General features: G+C 41.6%; 1 protein-coding gene across 6 annotated transcripts in view; it reads left to right on the top strand.

Moving 5' to 3' along the window:
• The window catches only part of IFT74 (intraflagellar transport 74), a 40,635-nt gene extending 24,434 nt beyond the window's left edge, over positions 1–16,201 (top strand). For all 6 annotated transcript variants that reach the window (XM_083420060.1, XM_083420059.1, XM_083420062.1 and 3 more), the window contains exons 14-20: positions 371–424; positions 2,551–2,648; positions 4,627–4,753; positions 10,267–10,430; positions 12,688–12,813; positions 14,752–14,812; positions 15,747–16,201. In XM_083420060.1, coding sequence (XP_083276186.1) covers positions 371–424; positions 2,551–2,648; positions 4,627–4,753; positions 10,267–10,430; positions 12,688–12,813; positions 14,752–14,812; positions 15,747–15,862 — 746 coding nt within the window. In that variant the 3' untranslated portion in view covers positions 15,863–16,201. The remainder of the gene's footprint in view (positions 1–370; positions 425–2,550; positions 2,649–4,626; positions 4,754–10,266; positions 10,431–12,687; positions 12,814–14,751; positions 14,813–15,746) is intronic.
• The last annotated feature ends 286 nt before the right edge of the window (positions 16,202–16,487 follow it).

Here is a 16,487-nt window from a genome sequence, read left to right as displayed (position 1 = left end):
CTCAAGCACTGAATATTTGCTTTAAATCAGATTTCCATACATGGATTTTGGTCAGCTCCTAAATGTACAAGATTCATTGAAACAGGTCAAAGAACAAAAGGTATAGGAATGGATCGCATGCGGTACTAGTTGAAAGATGCTTGCACAAAGGGTATTTCCCATACCAGCTACTCACTGCAGCCCCTGTGCCTCCCTAAAGCCTCTTGGGATGTGATATGAGAGGTTGTAGTAAAAGGGAGAAATGGAAAATCAAACAGAGACAGTTTGGGCTGTGAGTTCCGCTGAGTTCAGTAGGGTTTATCTCCAAGTAAATGAGAAGATCGCAGTCTTAAATTACTAACTGTTTAATTTTAAAATGGCATTTTTGTAGGTGAGAAGAATCTGAAATACAAGGAGTTGAAGAAAAGAGAAGAAAGCATGGACAGTAAGTAGACTCAAATGTATGTTGACTTGCATTGTCAAAATGAAGGCATATCTTAATGCACATTTCATTTGCATTAATAGCTTTTGGTCACCTGGCATGATCGCTGTTCTTAATTTAGCAACCTTAGCCCATGACACTTCCCCACATAGCCACTGGCTTTGCAGCAGTGTATAGAGCAGGCATGGCCAAACTTGCCTCCAGCTGTTTTGGGACTACAACTCCCATCATCCCTAGCTAAGAGGACTTGTGGTCAGGGATGTTGGGAACTGTAGTCCAAAAACAGCTGGAGGGCCAAGTTTGGCCATGCCTGGTATAGAGCAATGATTGATTGCTATTTCAGGCATTCAGATTATCAGTCAAGACATTCCTCTTGGTTTGTAGGCTTCATTCAGTGTTTTTAAGAGCACAATAAATTGTGGGAAATTGAAAATAAAATATGTCTGGGTGTGTCGGAAAATGCTGTATAGATACATGAAAAAGATTGTGAAGATCAAATAACAGCAGTTTTTAAGTTCCATATGGCCTTCTTAAGCTGCTTTTGTATAAGGATGCACCTGTAGATTTTGCTTTTGTCAGGAGACTATCCTCAGAGGAGAACTAGATAAGGAAGGCATTTTGCGCACCTTTACAGTGCTCAGTTGACTTAAAAGCTGCCTTCAGCATGCAGGAACTCTGATGTAGATTTGGAGCTGCCATGCATGCATGAGTCAGAGCAGGGGTCAGCAACCTAAGGCCCATGGGCCACAATTGGCCGACGGGGGTCGTTTAACCGGCCCCCGAGCCGCCCCCGAACCAAGCCTCCCACTCGCTGCGCTAAACCGGCGCGGGCACTCACTTCCACAACGCAGGAAATTGCGTCTGCGCAGCCGCCGGAAATTGCAGGCATGCGCGTGATCTGACCCACACCTAAGCGAGGTAAACCTTGCCAACTCCTGAGTCAGAGCTTCCCTCTTTGGACAAATGTCCACTGCCACCCACACAGCCACCTTCTCCACATTGGAAAGTTTTGCTCCTGCAAGGGTGACATACCGTATTTTTCGCTCCATAAGACGCACCAGACCATAAGACGCACCTGGTTTATGGAGGAGGAAAACAAGAAAAAAAATATTCTGAATCCCAGAAGCCAGAACAGCAAGAGGGATCTGGCTTCCGGGATGGCCTCTTGCTGTCCTGGCTTATGGGATAGCTGCGTGCAGCTTCTCCCGGGCTGGGGGATGAAGGCTCCCCCCTGCCCGGAAGTAGCTGCACGTGGCTAAGACAGAAGGCTCCCCTAAGAGCCATGCTCCCTTTAAAGAGCGTGCAGTTCATGTGTTGGGGGCTTTTCCCCAAGGAGGGAGAGGGGCAGCCCTTCTCCCTCCTCGGGGAAAAGCCCCCAAGAGCCGCACACACGCTCCATGCGGCTCTTAAAGGGTGCGCTAAGCAGAGCCTCCCGCCTGCATTCGCTCCATAAGACGCACACACATTTCCCCTTACTTTTTAGGAGGGGAAAAGTGCGTCTTATAGAGCAAAAAATACAGTATATGCACCGGAAGTAAACTATGCATCATGTCACTGGCATAGTCTTAGAATTCTGCAGGGCTCTGATGGAGCGCTTCAGCAGTGGCACAAGAGGGGGACGAGCAGAGCGGCAGCACTGACCTTGTGGCATTGGGACCACGGCAGTTCCCCCCGGGGCACAGCATTGTCCTCCCGGCAGCAGCACTGTTTCAGCTTACTCGAGCCAGGGCAGTGACACGGTTGGAGGAGGTCCAGGCTGGCAGCATTGATGCCCGACAAGGGTACTTCTCTGCAAGCGTAAAACATTTTCTGATGCATAGAAGAGAATAAGAGGGCAGCTTTTTATGTGGCTCTTCATGTGAGCTTTGACTGTCCTGTCATTGGTTGATCACCACATCAATATTAAAAGGTGAATAAAAGGCTGCAAAAACCAGCTCACATTCTAGATATTCCTTACAGATAAAATTTCTTGGTAAAGTTCCATTTAAATTGCTTTAAGATGTTTGCTTATATATATTTTAAATTGCTTTTAAATTCAGAATCCTTATAGCTATAAGTCACATTTCAGGACTTTTCTGCTTTTCCTTTTATAAGCAGCAGCCTCCCTTATCTTGTTTTTCAATCTTTAGACTTTCTTGAATCTTTTGAAGAGGCAAAGAACCAGGAACTAGAACGGAAAACACAGATAGAGGCCAGTATTGTGGCAATTTTAGAGCATTCAAGCAGGGTGAGTGGCTTTGGCTCCAATCATAAGCTTGGAAGTAAGTTCTGTTGACTCTGCTGTGATTTTCATTTTACTTTTATTGATTTTTATGCAAACAAATCCAAATGAAAGCAAACTAGAACCAAACAAAATAACAACCAACTTATTTTAGGCATTTCACTGGGAACACTTACCCAAAAAGTACATCATGTCAATCCAAGAGCATTAAATCACTTACTATTTACCATCTTTGCAATGATACCAAAGGAAAAGCATAATCTTCCTCACAGGTAATCCTATTTTCAAAGGAAAAGAGGATCAACAAGTAAAAAAAATTGGGTTGGCGTGTGGAGTCTGATGGTGTTTTTCATTTTATTTGTGTGGAATTCACTAGGATTTTTCTGCTACGTAAATGTGGCTAGGATAACATTTTTAATCCTTTTTTCACAAGAATGCACATTTATTCCTTACTTTAGAATAAAGATGAAGAGATACCAATCACAGTTATTAGTACTTTCCAAATAATCTAATTGTTTGGTGATAATTTAATTAGTTGCTTTTATTCTCCAGAAAGCATATCAAGTTGAAGCTTACAGGGGTTACTTGACATATAAAAAGTTTACAAGTATGGCATTAACATGTGGGGGGGGGGGAGAGAGAGAGAGAGACTGTAGCATACTACCTTCCTGACCCCTCTTATTCTTGGGGCCAGTGCAGAGATAACACAGACTTCCTGTTAACTGCAGTTAACAAATGAATAGTTAGCTTTGGAAATGTATGCTCCCTAACCTCATTTCAATCTTTCCCTTCTGTCTTATTTCAGACTCTGAAACCCATTAGAAATCATTGTTTCGGATCCTAGTTAAGAGAATCCTGTTTAACCGTAACTTTGGTTAACATTGATACCAGCACGTCACTTAACTTGGTATAGCATTGGGGGGGGGGGGGGGGAGGATCTGCTTCAGAATGAAGAGGGGTTTGGTTCCCAAGGCTGGCTCCTGTTTTGTTTTTTGTTTTTAATCCCAATTTAGGGAGAACCATTATTGCATCTTTTTCTTCCTACAAACTCCACCCTCCTTTACAAACAGAACCACCCTTGTTTCTTCTGCCGACACCTCAGTCTTTAATTGCACTAATAAACCTTTTATGCCCATGAGAAGAAGCAAAACATTTCATAGTTTACTTCCATCACATATGGCACTAAAACTAGGCAGATGTAGTTACTTATCCTCTTTCTAGCTTAATGTACAGTACAAACTGCACTTAGAATCATTCCCTGTTTGTATAACCTCATATGTTCTTATTTTGTCTAGTGTATCAAATCCCCCCCCCCCAGTCAGACAATTTAAGTCGATAAAACTATTATTTTAACATTATTACACCTTTGGCTGCATTAACTAAGCTTGGTTCTCCTGTGGATATGCTCATTGTTCTGTTGCCTTTTTTTTCTTTCAAGAAAATGTCATTGTAATGGCTTTTATGTGCAACTTTCATGGGTTCAGCTTTTGTCACTCAAGGTTGCTTCATGGAGGAACAAGCATTTTCACTTTTTAAATACTGCATGCTACAGTAAAATAACTTAATTTACGCTGCTGGCTCCTGCTTATAAAACCAGGATCTGATTGTCACATTCGCAGTTTGGAGTTGAGTTGCCCTGGCTTTGGAAAGCAAGGTATTCCATAGCATGTGGAGGGAAAACATTTACTGGGAGCAAAGACTATCCTCACTTGAACTTTCCCAAATTGCATCGGCCTCTCGCCTTTTATTCACCCTTGGCCCTGTTTCCCCAATCATAGGTGAGACAATACAATGGTCTGTAAAACTACAACATTCTCCTTTTTATATATGAACTCCAAACAGCTAAAATGTTTTTCCTAAAGGGATTTGCTGTAGCTGACTTCAGCAGTATGGAAAAACACCAACCACTCTCATTGTTAAGCCACCAGTTGGAGCAGTCTATTTGGGGTATGTCATCTTCCACTACTTTTCTTTAATCACGCAGAATGTAAATCGCATGAAGCAGATATCTTCTGTAACAAACCAAGAGCTGAAAATCATGCAGGAAGATCTCACTTTCAAGTCAAGTGAAATGCAGAAATCACAGAGTACTGCGAAAAACCTGGGAACAGGTATGGCAAGCGAAGTGTACATTGTATTTATTTACAAATTTCTCTCCCACCTTCTAGTGCAAAAAAATGGCCTTAATGCAGCTTACAAGAATAAAAACCAATAGAGCAAAATTCACTGCAGAAACCAAAACACCATATCAGCAGATAAAGAGATAATATAAAACCAGCAGATAAAAGTCATTGAATATCTTGAATACCAATAAAAGTCCAAATGAACAGGATAGATGTTGTCTTGCACCTAAAGGATAATGGAGTTTGTCCCAGGCAAGCTCTGGGGAAAGGATTTTTTGCATGTCCCTACAGAAAATACCCTTTATCAAAGAGCTAGCTGCCTGACTTCAGAAAGCAGTACTGCCCAGAGAATCCTGGTAGAGATTATATTAATTGACAGTAAGGTTAGGATTTTTGAAAACTGGTTTTCATCTAGTCTGACCTTTGGTCCAGCTACTTCAGTATGATGCTGACCAGCATGGGCTCTTCAGAGTTTAAGACACGAATCTTTCCCAGCCTAGGGATGCTTGGGATTGAACTTTGGGACATTTAGCATGCAGGATGTGTGTTCTATCACAGCTACAATTCTTCCAATTCTACTTTGGAGAAGACACTTTTATAGAAAACATGGCCCTAGGCTAAAACCAGCAATGGTACTTCGTTTCTAAATTCAGTTTAAAGCCAGTAAAAATCTTGTAATACTTTGAGTGATGATCAGCAAATTTAGTCATTTTTGTCTTTTTTTTTAAAGAATTTTATGAGATACATGATCTGTGTCATATGCATGTGCTCATATTAGTGTACGATTTATATTAAAATACCCAGATATAAACACATACAGCTACCACAGGAGACAAACTTCATTTGACAAACCCAAGAGTCCAGATACTATCCAAACTGATTTGTTCATGCTGATAGAACTATCTACTTAGCACTATGTCGAATATATCCCTTTAGATGCATTCCAGTCCCCTGCTTATGTGCATAGAAAACAAGATTTGGTGCCTCTGTGCATAGAAATTATTTCCCAAAGCTCTAAATCACGAATGGACAGTTTTGACGACAACAAAAAAAGTTGAAAGATAATTCTTGTTAAACTATTGTTTATATGTTTCTCTGCCCATGAGGCCTGGCAATTTGCTTTATTCTTCTTTAACATATAGGAAGTTGGGATCCTGAATTCCGATTTGATTCTGTGCTCCGTGCAAAAGAGCCTTGTGGACCCATGTAGTGCTGTAGAAATGCACCTTGGGGCTACAGCCTCACTCTTTGTATAAAGATCATTGCACAGAGCCTTCTCCTTCCCTCCCCAAAGGAAACTCCTGTGAGTAAACACATTTGCTGATGGCAGCATTTCCCAGTAACATTTCCCTGGGTCAAAGCACAAAGCAGTTTTGTCTCAGAATTTGCTACTGTGTACACATTTGCTTGCTGAAGTCTGACTTAGTGGCATATCAGAAGGAACTGGACTGCATCCTCTTCCTGTCTCTTCCCAGAGAGAAGGGTTGTTATTTTTTTTCTTTCCTTTTTCCCTTTCCTTTTTTTTTTCCTTCACTGTAGGATGGCAGTTGGATGGAAGAAAATCCTTTACTTTCTCCAGATTATTTTACAGGGGAAGCCAACCTTCAGCTAGTAAGGTCATTGTTCCATCTAGCTCTGTACTGTCTGCAGTATCTCATCAGGGGTTCAGGAAGGATTTTTTTTGAGCCTTGCCTAGAATGCAAGGGACTGAACCCAACACCTGCATTCAAAGTATGTGCTTTGCCACTGAGCCACAACCCATCCCTTCTACAGCTCCTCCTTCTGTAGAAAGCAGGTCATGTTTTAAATGCATGCACAAAGACATATGAAACTGTCATATACTCTCAGTCTGCCCACCCAATACTGTCCAAGGTCTCAGGCAGAAGGTATGTTAGACCCTTCCTAAGACCCTTAGAAGTGGAAGCACCAGAGTTGAAGCAGAAACCTTGTTCGTGTAAAGCATAGGCTCTTGCCACTGAACTATGGGCCATCCCTGTTGTAGCAGAGGCTGTGAGTCTCTGAGGAACACTTACCTGAGATCAGAATCCACATACAAAGTCAGACAGTCCAGATGTTAGGAAATCCAGATGATCACAGAGCCAAGGGACAAGATCACTGGCAGCAGTAAGGTAGAGGGCTGGGAACCACAGGCATTATTTCCAGCATCTGACAACAGCAACAACAACAACAACAATTTATTTATTCATACATACATACATACATACATACATACACACATAACCCACCCATCTGGCTGGGTTTCCCCAGCCACTCTGGGCAGCTTCCAACAAAAGTTTAAAAATACATTAAAACTTCATTAAAAACTTCCCTAAACAGGGCTGCCTTCAGATGTCTTCTAAACATCAGATAGTTGTCTATTTCTTTGACATCTGATGGGAGGGCATTCCACAGGGCGGGCACCACTGCCAAGAAGTCCGTCAGTCTGGTTCCCTGTAACCTCACTTCTCGCAATGAGGGAACTGCCAGAAGGCCCTCAGAGCTGGACCTCAGTGTCCAGGCAGAACGATGAGGGTGGATATGCTCCTTAAGGTGTACTGCTGCTGAGAGCTCTGTTTAAGAAGCCTGGAGCGAGCTGGTTCTCATCCGTGCCTTCAGCTCTGTGACCTTGAAGGCTGAGCAGGTGTGTGTGGAGTCTTTTCACCTTCTCCCCCTTCAGGCTGCTGTTCAACAGGCAAAGCTGACTCCTGGCCCGTGACAATCCCCATAAAGATATTCTTCGGTACATATATACTGCCTCTCCTTCAGTCATTTGGGACTTCTCAGTTTAGGAAAAGGAAAAGTAAGAGGGGATATGATAGAGGTGTATAAGATTATCGATTATCGGTAGTGACCGTCCAGTGATGAGGTTGTATATGTGTTCTCTGTCCGGATTCCTGTGTGTTAGTGCACAGCTGCAAATAACAGCACTGGGTATACAGCCATTTGCCCTTAATAGTTCCTGGATCAATATGATTTCTTGAGCTTCTTCGTTCATAAGAAAAATTCACACGTTTCCCACCCTAAAACTGCACTTTGTTTCTTGCATATTGCATCTGCCTTCATCACACTCCAATAAATCTGTTCAAAGCAGTTAGGGAATCAGATGCTAGCAAATCTATTTGGGGGTAAATTGTATTCACTAGAGCACTCCTTTGAAGAGGTAGCATGTATCAAACAACTCAAATACCTTGTAGGGAAAACAATAGAATAAAAAAAAAAACAGCCAGTGAAAATAATAAACAACCCTATTCCAATCATGTACCCGTAGTTTCTAAAATCTTATTACAGTGGTACCTCGGGTTAAGAACAACATTCATTCCGGAGGTCTGTTCTTAACCTGAAACTGTTCTTAACCTGAGGTACCACTTTAGCTAATGGGGCCTCCCGCTGCTGCTGCACCTCCACCGTGCAATTTCTGTTCTCATCCTGAAGCAAAGTTCTTAACCCGAGGTACTATTTCTGGGTTAGCGGAGTCTGTAATCTGAAGCATCTGTAAACTGAAGCATCTGTAACCCAAGGTACCACTGTACCCACTTCTGGGCCTATTTTTAAAACAACATTTCTTAAAAATAAAAAAGCCTGTAATACATTTTCATCATTCCCTGCCACTCTCAGATTTTAGTTCATCACAAATATATCTGAGCTATACCTAAGAAGTCAACTTCCTAAAGAGCAAGTGATGGCACCCCAGGGAGATACTAAGTGCAGTTGTAATAGCAACTTAGCACGATAGCCACTATTGCCGGCAACAAGCAGTTCAAATAAAAGGGGACCGTGATTTTTGTTTGTTCAGCTTTTCCTGAATGCTTAGGGCTGGTAACAAAAATCACAATGTCTAATATAAGGCACCAAATGCCCCTAAAGAAATTCCTTGGGCCATTCTTTATTTTTATTTTATTTTTTGCTTAAATCTGGATTAAGCTCTTATACAAAAATTACTCAAGGAGAAGAACTGCTTGTCACTACTTCTCTATGCAATTTTTCAATCCAACACATGGTGGAGAGGTTAGAATCATGCTGCCATGCACCTCTGTTTTACAGCATGCTCAGCTGATAACTGCACATTAGGCACCATAGGTGCATAAAGGCATATACGTAAAACATTATTATTATATTATATTATATTATTTATTTATTTATACATACCCTGCCCATCTGGCTGAGTTTCCCCGGCCACTTTGGGCTGCTCCCAATCAAGTGTTAAAAACAATACAGCATTAAATATTAAAAACTTCCCTAAACAGGGCTGCCTTCAGATGTCTTTTAAAGAGAAGATAGCTGCTTATTTCCTTCACATCTGAAGGGAGGGCGTTCCACAGGGCAGGCGCCACTACTCAGAAGGCCCTCTGTCTGGTTCCCTGTAACCTCACTTCTCGCAATGAGGGAACTGCCAGAAGGCCCTCGGCGCTGGATCTCAGTGTCCGGGCTGAACGATGGAGGTGGAAACGCTCCTTCAGGTATACTGGGCCGAGGCCGTTTAGGGCTTTAAAGGTCAGCACCAACACTTTGAATTGTGCTCGGAAATGTACTAGGAGCCAATGCAGATCTCTCAGGACCAGTGTTATGTGGTCCTGGCAGCCAGTCCCAGTCACTAGTCTAGCTGCTGCATTCTGGATTAATTGCAGTTTCCAGGTCACCTTCAAAGGTAGCCCCACATAGAGCGCATTGCAGTGTGACATGTACACAGTTTTTCAGGCCTAGACACACCTGACTATGCCTCTAGGCCCCTTTGCAAACGCAGCCTTCAGCATGGAGGAAATAAGAGGCCACACATAAGGACCCAGTTAATGTACTGGAAGCATTTGATCAGTCAAGAGTTTTCAGGCCTGGGCAAGTGTGATCTATAACATGAGTGGGAAAACCACTGGGAGCTCCCATCTAAGAGCTGGACGTAAGGGTAATAAATATGCCATCCAAATTGCAGATATCAAATAGACTCAAAGGCAGAGAGGGTCAGCATGACCTCAGTCTCTTACTAGACAATAAAACAAAAATATGCATGTTGAGATTGACCATGTTTATTTTAGCACATGCTTCAGCTTAAGATACTATTGATGTGCTCGCCCCCACCCCAAATTACCAACAGTACCGTTGAGGGTCCTCTATATTATACCAGTCGAAACAATCCTTAGGAGCAGGTCACCTAGAGACTTTACAACACTTTTCATAGTTTAAAACTAAAAAGGGCAGCAGGATCTTTTTGCATAGTTTTATGGACAAATGTAAGCTAAGAACAACAATGCTAATTCCTCTTTGCCCGTTTTTGTTGCAAATATGTCAACACTAGTCTTAGCGATACCACTACTTCATCACATAATGGATATTTGTATGTAAAACTTAAGGATGTACTTAAGAGCTTTCCTGGACTAAGGCCAAGGTGAACAAGGCAGGCAGGAGTCAGTTGTCTCCTTGAATAAGTAAATGTACGATTCACTTCTCTCTGTGCTAGAAAATAATCTCCATTGTATGTCAGTAATGCTTTTTGGCTCTTTCTGTTTCAGACAGCCAACGTCTGCGGATGGACCTCCAGAAAATGGGCCTGCTGGAAGGCAAGATGGTTGATGAACTGACGTCTCTCAAAGAAAAAATAGAGCAAATGACCAAAGACCTGGAACTTTACAACAATCTTCCAGCTCTGAAAACAGCAGGAGAAGAAAAGAAAAAGGTAGTTAACAGTCAAAACATATTAATAACATTTGCTTGAGACTGAGTTATTGAAATATTCCAGCTGCATCTTGTTAAATGTTCTGTCGTGGTGTCCTTTACATACTCGTACACTGAGGCATGGTGGAGTTGTGTCCCAAAGGTGTTAACAGCTTGTGGCTACTCACATGATCCATCCCCCAGTCAGGTAGTTATGGTAGCTGCATACCTGCCACATCTGCATGGAAGAGTGTCGTGTGGACCAGTAGCTCCTGTGTGGCTTGTCATTTCTCATCAAAACTGAGTAAAAAAATGCTTTGCTTTGCTTTTTTCTTTTTATAGAGAAAATAAATGGCACCACTGTTTTAGATCTAAAACTGAACATAAATTAAAACACATCATAGAATCTTAGAGTTGGAAGGGCATCCAGTCCAACCCCTGCAATGCAGGAATCTCAGCTAAAGCATCCATAAGAGATGGCCACCCACCCTCTGCTTAAAAACCTCCAAGGAAGGAGAGTCCACAGCCTCCCGAGGGAGACCATTCCACTGCCAAGCAGCTCTTGCTATCAGAAAGTTCTTCCTGATGTTTAGTCGGAATCTCCTTCCTTGTAACTTGAGGCCACGGGTTCGAGTCCTACTCTCCAGAGCACGAGAAAACAAGCTTGCTCCATCTTCCATGGGACAGACCTTGAGATAAGCAACACGTAACATTTCCTGTGCAACTACAAAGATTCAGAGGCACTTGAGTTGAGTTAATTTGGCATCCTTCTGCCTCGGGAGACAGTGGAAGAGAGCACCTTCAGGGGTCAGGTCAAACCGTTTGGAGCGTTGTACGGCTGTTATAAAGGTAAAGGGTAAAGGGACCCCTGACCATTAGGTCCAGTCGTGACTGACTCTGGGGTTGCGCGCTCATCTCGCTCTATAGGCCGAGGGAGCCGGTGTACAGCTTCCGGGTCATTTGGCCAGCATGACTAAGCTGCTTCTAGCGAACCAGAGCAGCGCACAGAAACACCGTTTACCTTCCCGCCAGAGCGGTACCTATTTATCTACTTGCACTTTGACGTGCTTTCGAACTGCTAGGTTGGCAGGAGCAGAGACTGAGCAACGGGAGCTCACCCCGTTGCGGGGATTTGAACCGCCGACCTTCTGATCGGCAAGTCCTAGGCTCTGTGGTTTAACCCACAGCACCACCTGCGTCCCTATAACGGCTGTTATAGTAGAGACCAATATGGGAGAAACGTGTTTTGGGGCAGATGAGGGCATCCAGTTTTGCTGCTACAGGTGCGCCAGGGCATTTATTCTCTCTGCATTCCTCCCAGCAGTCATTCCTCCTGATCTTTCTGTGGCCACACAACCTGCCAGTCTCCAGGCACTGCGATCATCTGCAAGCGATTCCCATATGGCGGGGAATCGTTTGTCAGCCTTAATGTCACATTTGCAGGCATCTTTGTCTCTGAGTATCAGTTGCTGGGGAAAACGAGAAGAGTACTATAGTGCAAATGTCTTGCTTGTGAGCTTCCTGTTGGCTTGAGGTTGGCTACTGTGAGAAGAAGAATGCTGGACTAGATAGGCCTTTGGGCTGACCCAGCAGGGCTCTACATATGTTCTTGAGCTTAGCATTTATTTTAGTTGTTCGTTATCTGCAGAAAGTGCTTTATTATCTGCATGCCTTCTATTGTCTTGAACAAAAGCTTTCAAGGGAAAGGTATAAGAAAGTAGCCAGAGTACAATATTATGCACAGAAAGAGGAAGTGTTTCACAGTTCAAAAAAAGAAAGCGTATTAAAGAGGGATGGAGAAACTGTGGCTCTCTGGTCGATGTTAGGTACCAACTTCCATTAGCCTCAGCCAGCTTGGCAAATAGTCAGGAATGGTAAGAGTTGTAAACTAAGAACTTTGGGTGGCCAAATGGTTTGTTATCAGTGATGTACCAGCCGTGGGTTTTCATTCGTAAAGAAATAGAAAGCCCTTGTGTTCTCAGACACATCTTCTATTTTTCCATTTCAGAAAGATTAGCCAACTTGCAAACCAGTCACTACAGTCAACATAACACAGTCAAACAAATCAGTCCATGCATCTTTCACACGTGAACCGACCACATACTTTTTCCATGCCGTCTGTCATATACACGATTATATGCTTTCATGGGAATGAGTGCCAGATGCTTAGATTCAAGCATAAATGCTTCCCCCCTCTCTGAATTTTAGAAATAAGCTAGAGCACTTTTAAGATGAGTGCTTTTTAATGTTCCATTTTTTATTATTTCCTTACTCTTAAGAAACTGCAAGAAGAGAAAGAAACACTAACGAAGCGCAGGAATGCTTTCAAGAAAACCATGGAGCATCTGAATAGAGAATATGAAAGCTTGAAGTTGCAGCTGCAGGAGAACGAGACACATTCACAGGTACAGTTGAAAATGCCTCTTGCCTTTTGGTGTTGCCTTTTCCCCACCTTTTTGGAGTTTTGAAACTTTTGTATAATATGTCTATGCATACATAAATTGCTTTTTTACAGCCTCTTTAAATAACTTCAAAATCTTTAAAATGTGGAAAGACATAAGATCTCTTTCCAAGAAATGCTGCTTGCGGCAGGACTAAATTTGAAAAAAGAAACACAGAACTCTTCCAGTTATGAACCAAAGAGCAATAATATTAATATTACAGCAGATACATAAAATGATATTAGAGTAATTGAGATGATTTTGGAGAAACTAGTTCATACTGAAGAAAAAAGTGTGAATGTGAATATGTACCAACCATGCCAAATCTCAGGCAAGTCTAATATTTCTATAATTCTCTGATGTTTGTACTCTTTCACTCCTGCCATTCTGTTAATGTCCCTGAGATTTTATTGTTGTGAAAAATGACAGGTTTGCTGGGGGGGGGGGGGGGACTGAGGGCAGAATTTGGCAGAATTAAGAATATTCAGCTCCCAAATAGTTGTGTTTTCTTTTTGCACATTCATGGTTGAACAGTTGAGTGTCAGCGATGCAATATATATAATAAGTGGGACCTGCAACAACTTTTTTGCACTGTGAAATGTTCCCTGTTTAGGATTCCATCCACTTCATCCCATTCTTCCCTAACGCCAACACCTCCAACCAGCTTTTCCTCCCAGAATTACTTTTGCAAACCTTGGGTTTCCTCTGATCCTGCTGATAATTCCCTTTTCTACATGAGTGTTAACTACTTTGGCTACATAAACAACCACACTCAGAGACTGACGACAGGAAAGTAGAGGGAACGGTGGAAACCAAATGGGATTTCACGATACAATTTGTTAATTTGAAAGGCTCAGCTGTATTTATGCTGAGTGTGGCACACAAGTCACCCTGTAAAATGTATTGAAGCTTTTCTTTGTCACCTGTTGTATCCCAAAATCTACTAGCCATCAGAGGCTCAATAAAGTGCATTGAGCTCTTTTTCTGAGCAGAAATTGTGGTGGGCAATTGCTGGTTTGGAAGGTGTACCAAATAGCACTACACTCACATACTAAATGTTAGCTTCCACACAGCTATTCTGAAATATTCATTGCAAATAGCTTGCATGTCTTGATGGCACAAACTTTGAACAGTAGCACCAGCCAAACAAATCAATGCTCTACAAATTGCATTGTTAGGAAGCAGCCATCAATATAATAGCCATATTGCCTTCCTGTTGATGCTTAAAGTGTTGTCGGAGTCCCAACATTTAGCCTGCAGTCTTACAATCTTCTCAACGCAGTCCTGCTCTTATCATAGCTTTTGGCATCAGACAGGAAATTTAGCTATGGAAATGAGGAAGTTTCTTCTGTGCAGTTCAGGGCCCAATATAGTTTCAAGATACGTTGCATGATAAGCTTTACATAGTCTGAAAACAGTTGTTAACCAAAAAGAAACACAGATAATGAGAGTTCAGTGTCATGCATAAATCATAGTCTCCACACTCTAATAAAAGACAATATTCTCATGGCTTGCATGGATTGCAAACCATCTTTTCGATGCAGTGTAATTACAAACTGCATGTGGTTTGCTGGAATCCTTATCAGTTCTTGTAATTTCTCTACAGCTCTGATTAAGCATATGAAAATCGTTGAGACTCAACTGATTTAGTAAGGCTACTGACATAGACATACTTACTAGAGAGTAAGCCCCAGTGAACCTAGTGGGACTTCTAAATAGCTATGTATAGGTTTGTGCATGTTATCTGAATTGTGCTTGATCTTCTTTACTTGGTAGAATGCTTTGGGTGGAAGGGCAGAATATACATTTAATAATCAATAAATTAAGTAAATTAAGGGGGGTTGGTTGCTACGCAAGTGGCTATTTTTTGCTATCATTTTTTTCTCCATTTTGTAATTGCAGCTTACGAATTTGGAAAGGAAATGGCAACACCATGAACAAAATAATTTTGTCATGAAAGAATGTATCCTTTTTAAAAAAGAGAGAGAGAAGATGCTGAAAATAATCATGGTAAATAAGAACATAAGCAGGTGCTTAAGTCTCTTAAATCAGTTGGGCTTGCTTAACATTTTCTGAATCATGCCCATTCTCAGCATTCTATTCTGAAAGCCTGAGGTACAACGACTTATTCCACATGTTACAGATGACCATCATATGTCTTGACGTTTACATATATAGATAATTATATCCAAAGAAAGGGACTGTTTTATTTGTTCAACAGGAGACAATGGCTATAAAGAGACCTTTGCCAGGAAATTATGGATGATATCCAACCTTAGTCATAATCTGAGTAGACCCATTAAGTTGTTTAAGTCGACTGATTTAAATGGGTTTACTCTGTGTATGACTAATGTTAGCTCTCACCTAGTATCTCTTCCGTTATAGTTTATCTGAGGCATTTGACAACCTTAAAGCAGTTTGGTTTGCTGAGATATCATGGCGGGGGGTGGGGGTGGGTGGAATTGCCTTCCTTTTGTACGCTCAGAGCCCACACAGATGACCAAACTGCTTTTCTCACTCACGATCATCTGTATCATCCTGCAAAATCTCAATGTGAATGGTGCAAATGCATAGTAAAACAGTTGTTTTTCCAGGTAGGAACTGTTGTACATGGAGATTTTAATATCTATAACTTAGGACACAATCCATCTAACAAACTGAAATCATGCACAAGGGCTTCCACTTGCACAATGGGGTTTTCCCCCTTTCTGCCCCCCCCCCATTTATTTTTATTTTTATTTTGCTTTGGGGGTTGCAAGGACCCCCAGAATAGCAGGGGGGGTCATTCTGTCTGGCAAACAGATATGCTTGTGCAGACCAAATGTTTATTTTGGCGTGACATTGAATTCTACCCTCTGATGCTCGTTGGAGAATTTTCCTTATCTTTTTATCATCAGTTATAGCAACGAAAAGTCAGGAAAGTGATTACCGGCCTATAATGAAGAATGTGACAAAGCAGATTGCAGAATATAACAAAACTCTCATCGAAGCTTTACAGAGCAGCAGGACCTGATCTTAGGCACGTCCTTCACATGTCCGTGGACCAATGAGAAGAATTATTTATAGTTCTACACACTCCCCCAGTACACAACAGCAATATCTATGTGCATTTTTCATTCTGGCTAGTTAACAACAACCAGGAATTTGTTTCTTTAAAATTAACGTCACTGGATTTAGTCCTCTATTCTCTGCCAATGGTTTATTGGAAACAATGTAATTTACATCATTTTGGCCTTACTAAGTTAAGAAAATAATTCTATCCATCTTATTTTAAGAATTTTTAATAAGGGGAGAGGGGTGAATTGTAGGTATAAAATCAGATATGTAGCAATAAATAATTTTAAAAACTCAAGGGCAAATTATCCAGCATTATTTTCAAGAGAATATTATTTCATAGGGATCACATGCCATAGGATACAAGTTCTCATGCCTCAGAATTCAAGAAAATGGGTTTTTGGCTATACTGTGAACATAAAATTGTTTCTAAATTTATGCATGCGTAAAGGAGAAATGTGTTTATTTTACCTTTTAATGCGAACCTACCTAATTTTCAGTTCCCAAACTAATACATTAACTGAAACACAGCTATCTTTCTGCCTTACCTGAATCTTTCAATGCAATTCTCCAGTCAAAAAATA

Source organism: Podarcis tiliguerta (assembly GCF_965153285.1).
Source record: "Podarcis tiliguerta genome assembly, chromosome: 17".
NCBI lineage: Eukaryota > Metazoa > Chordata > Lepidosauria > Squamata > Lacertidae > Podarcis > Podarcis tiliguerta.
The sequence above is the reverse complement of the archived record's forward strand: the minus strand, read 5'-3'. Positions and strand labels throughout refer to the sequence as shown.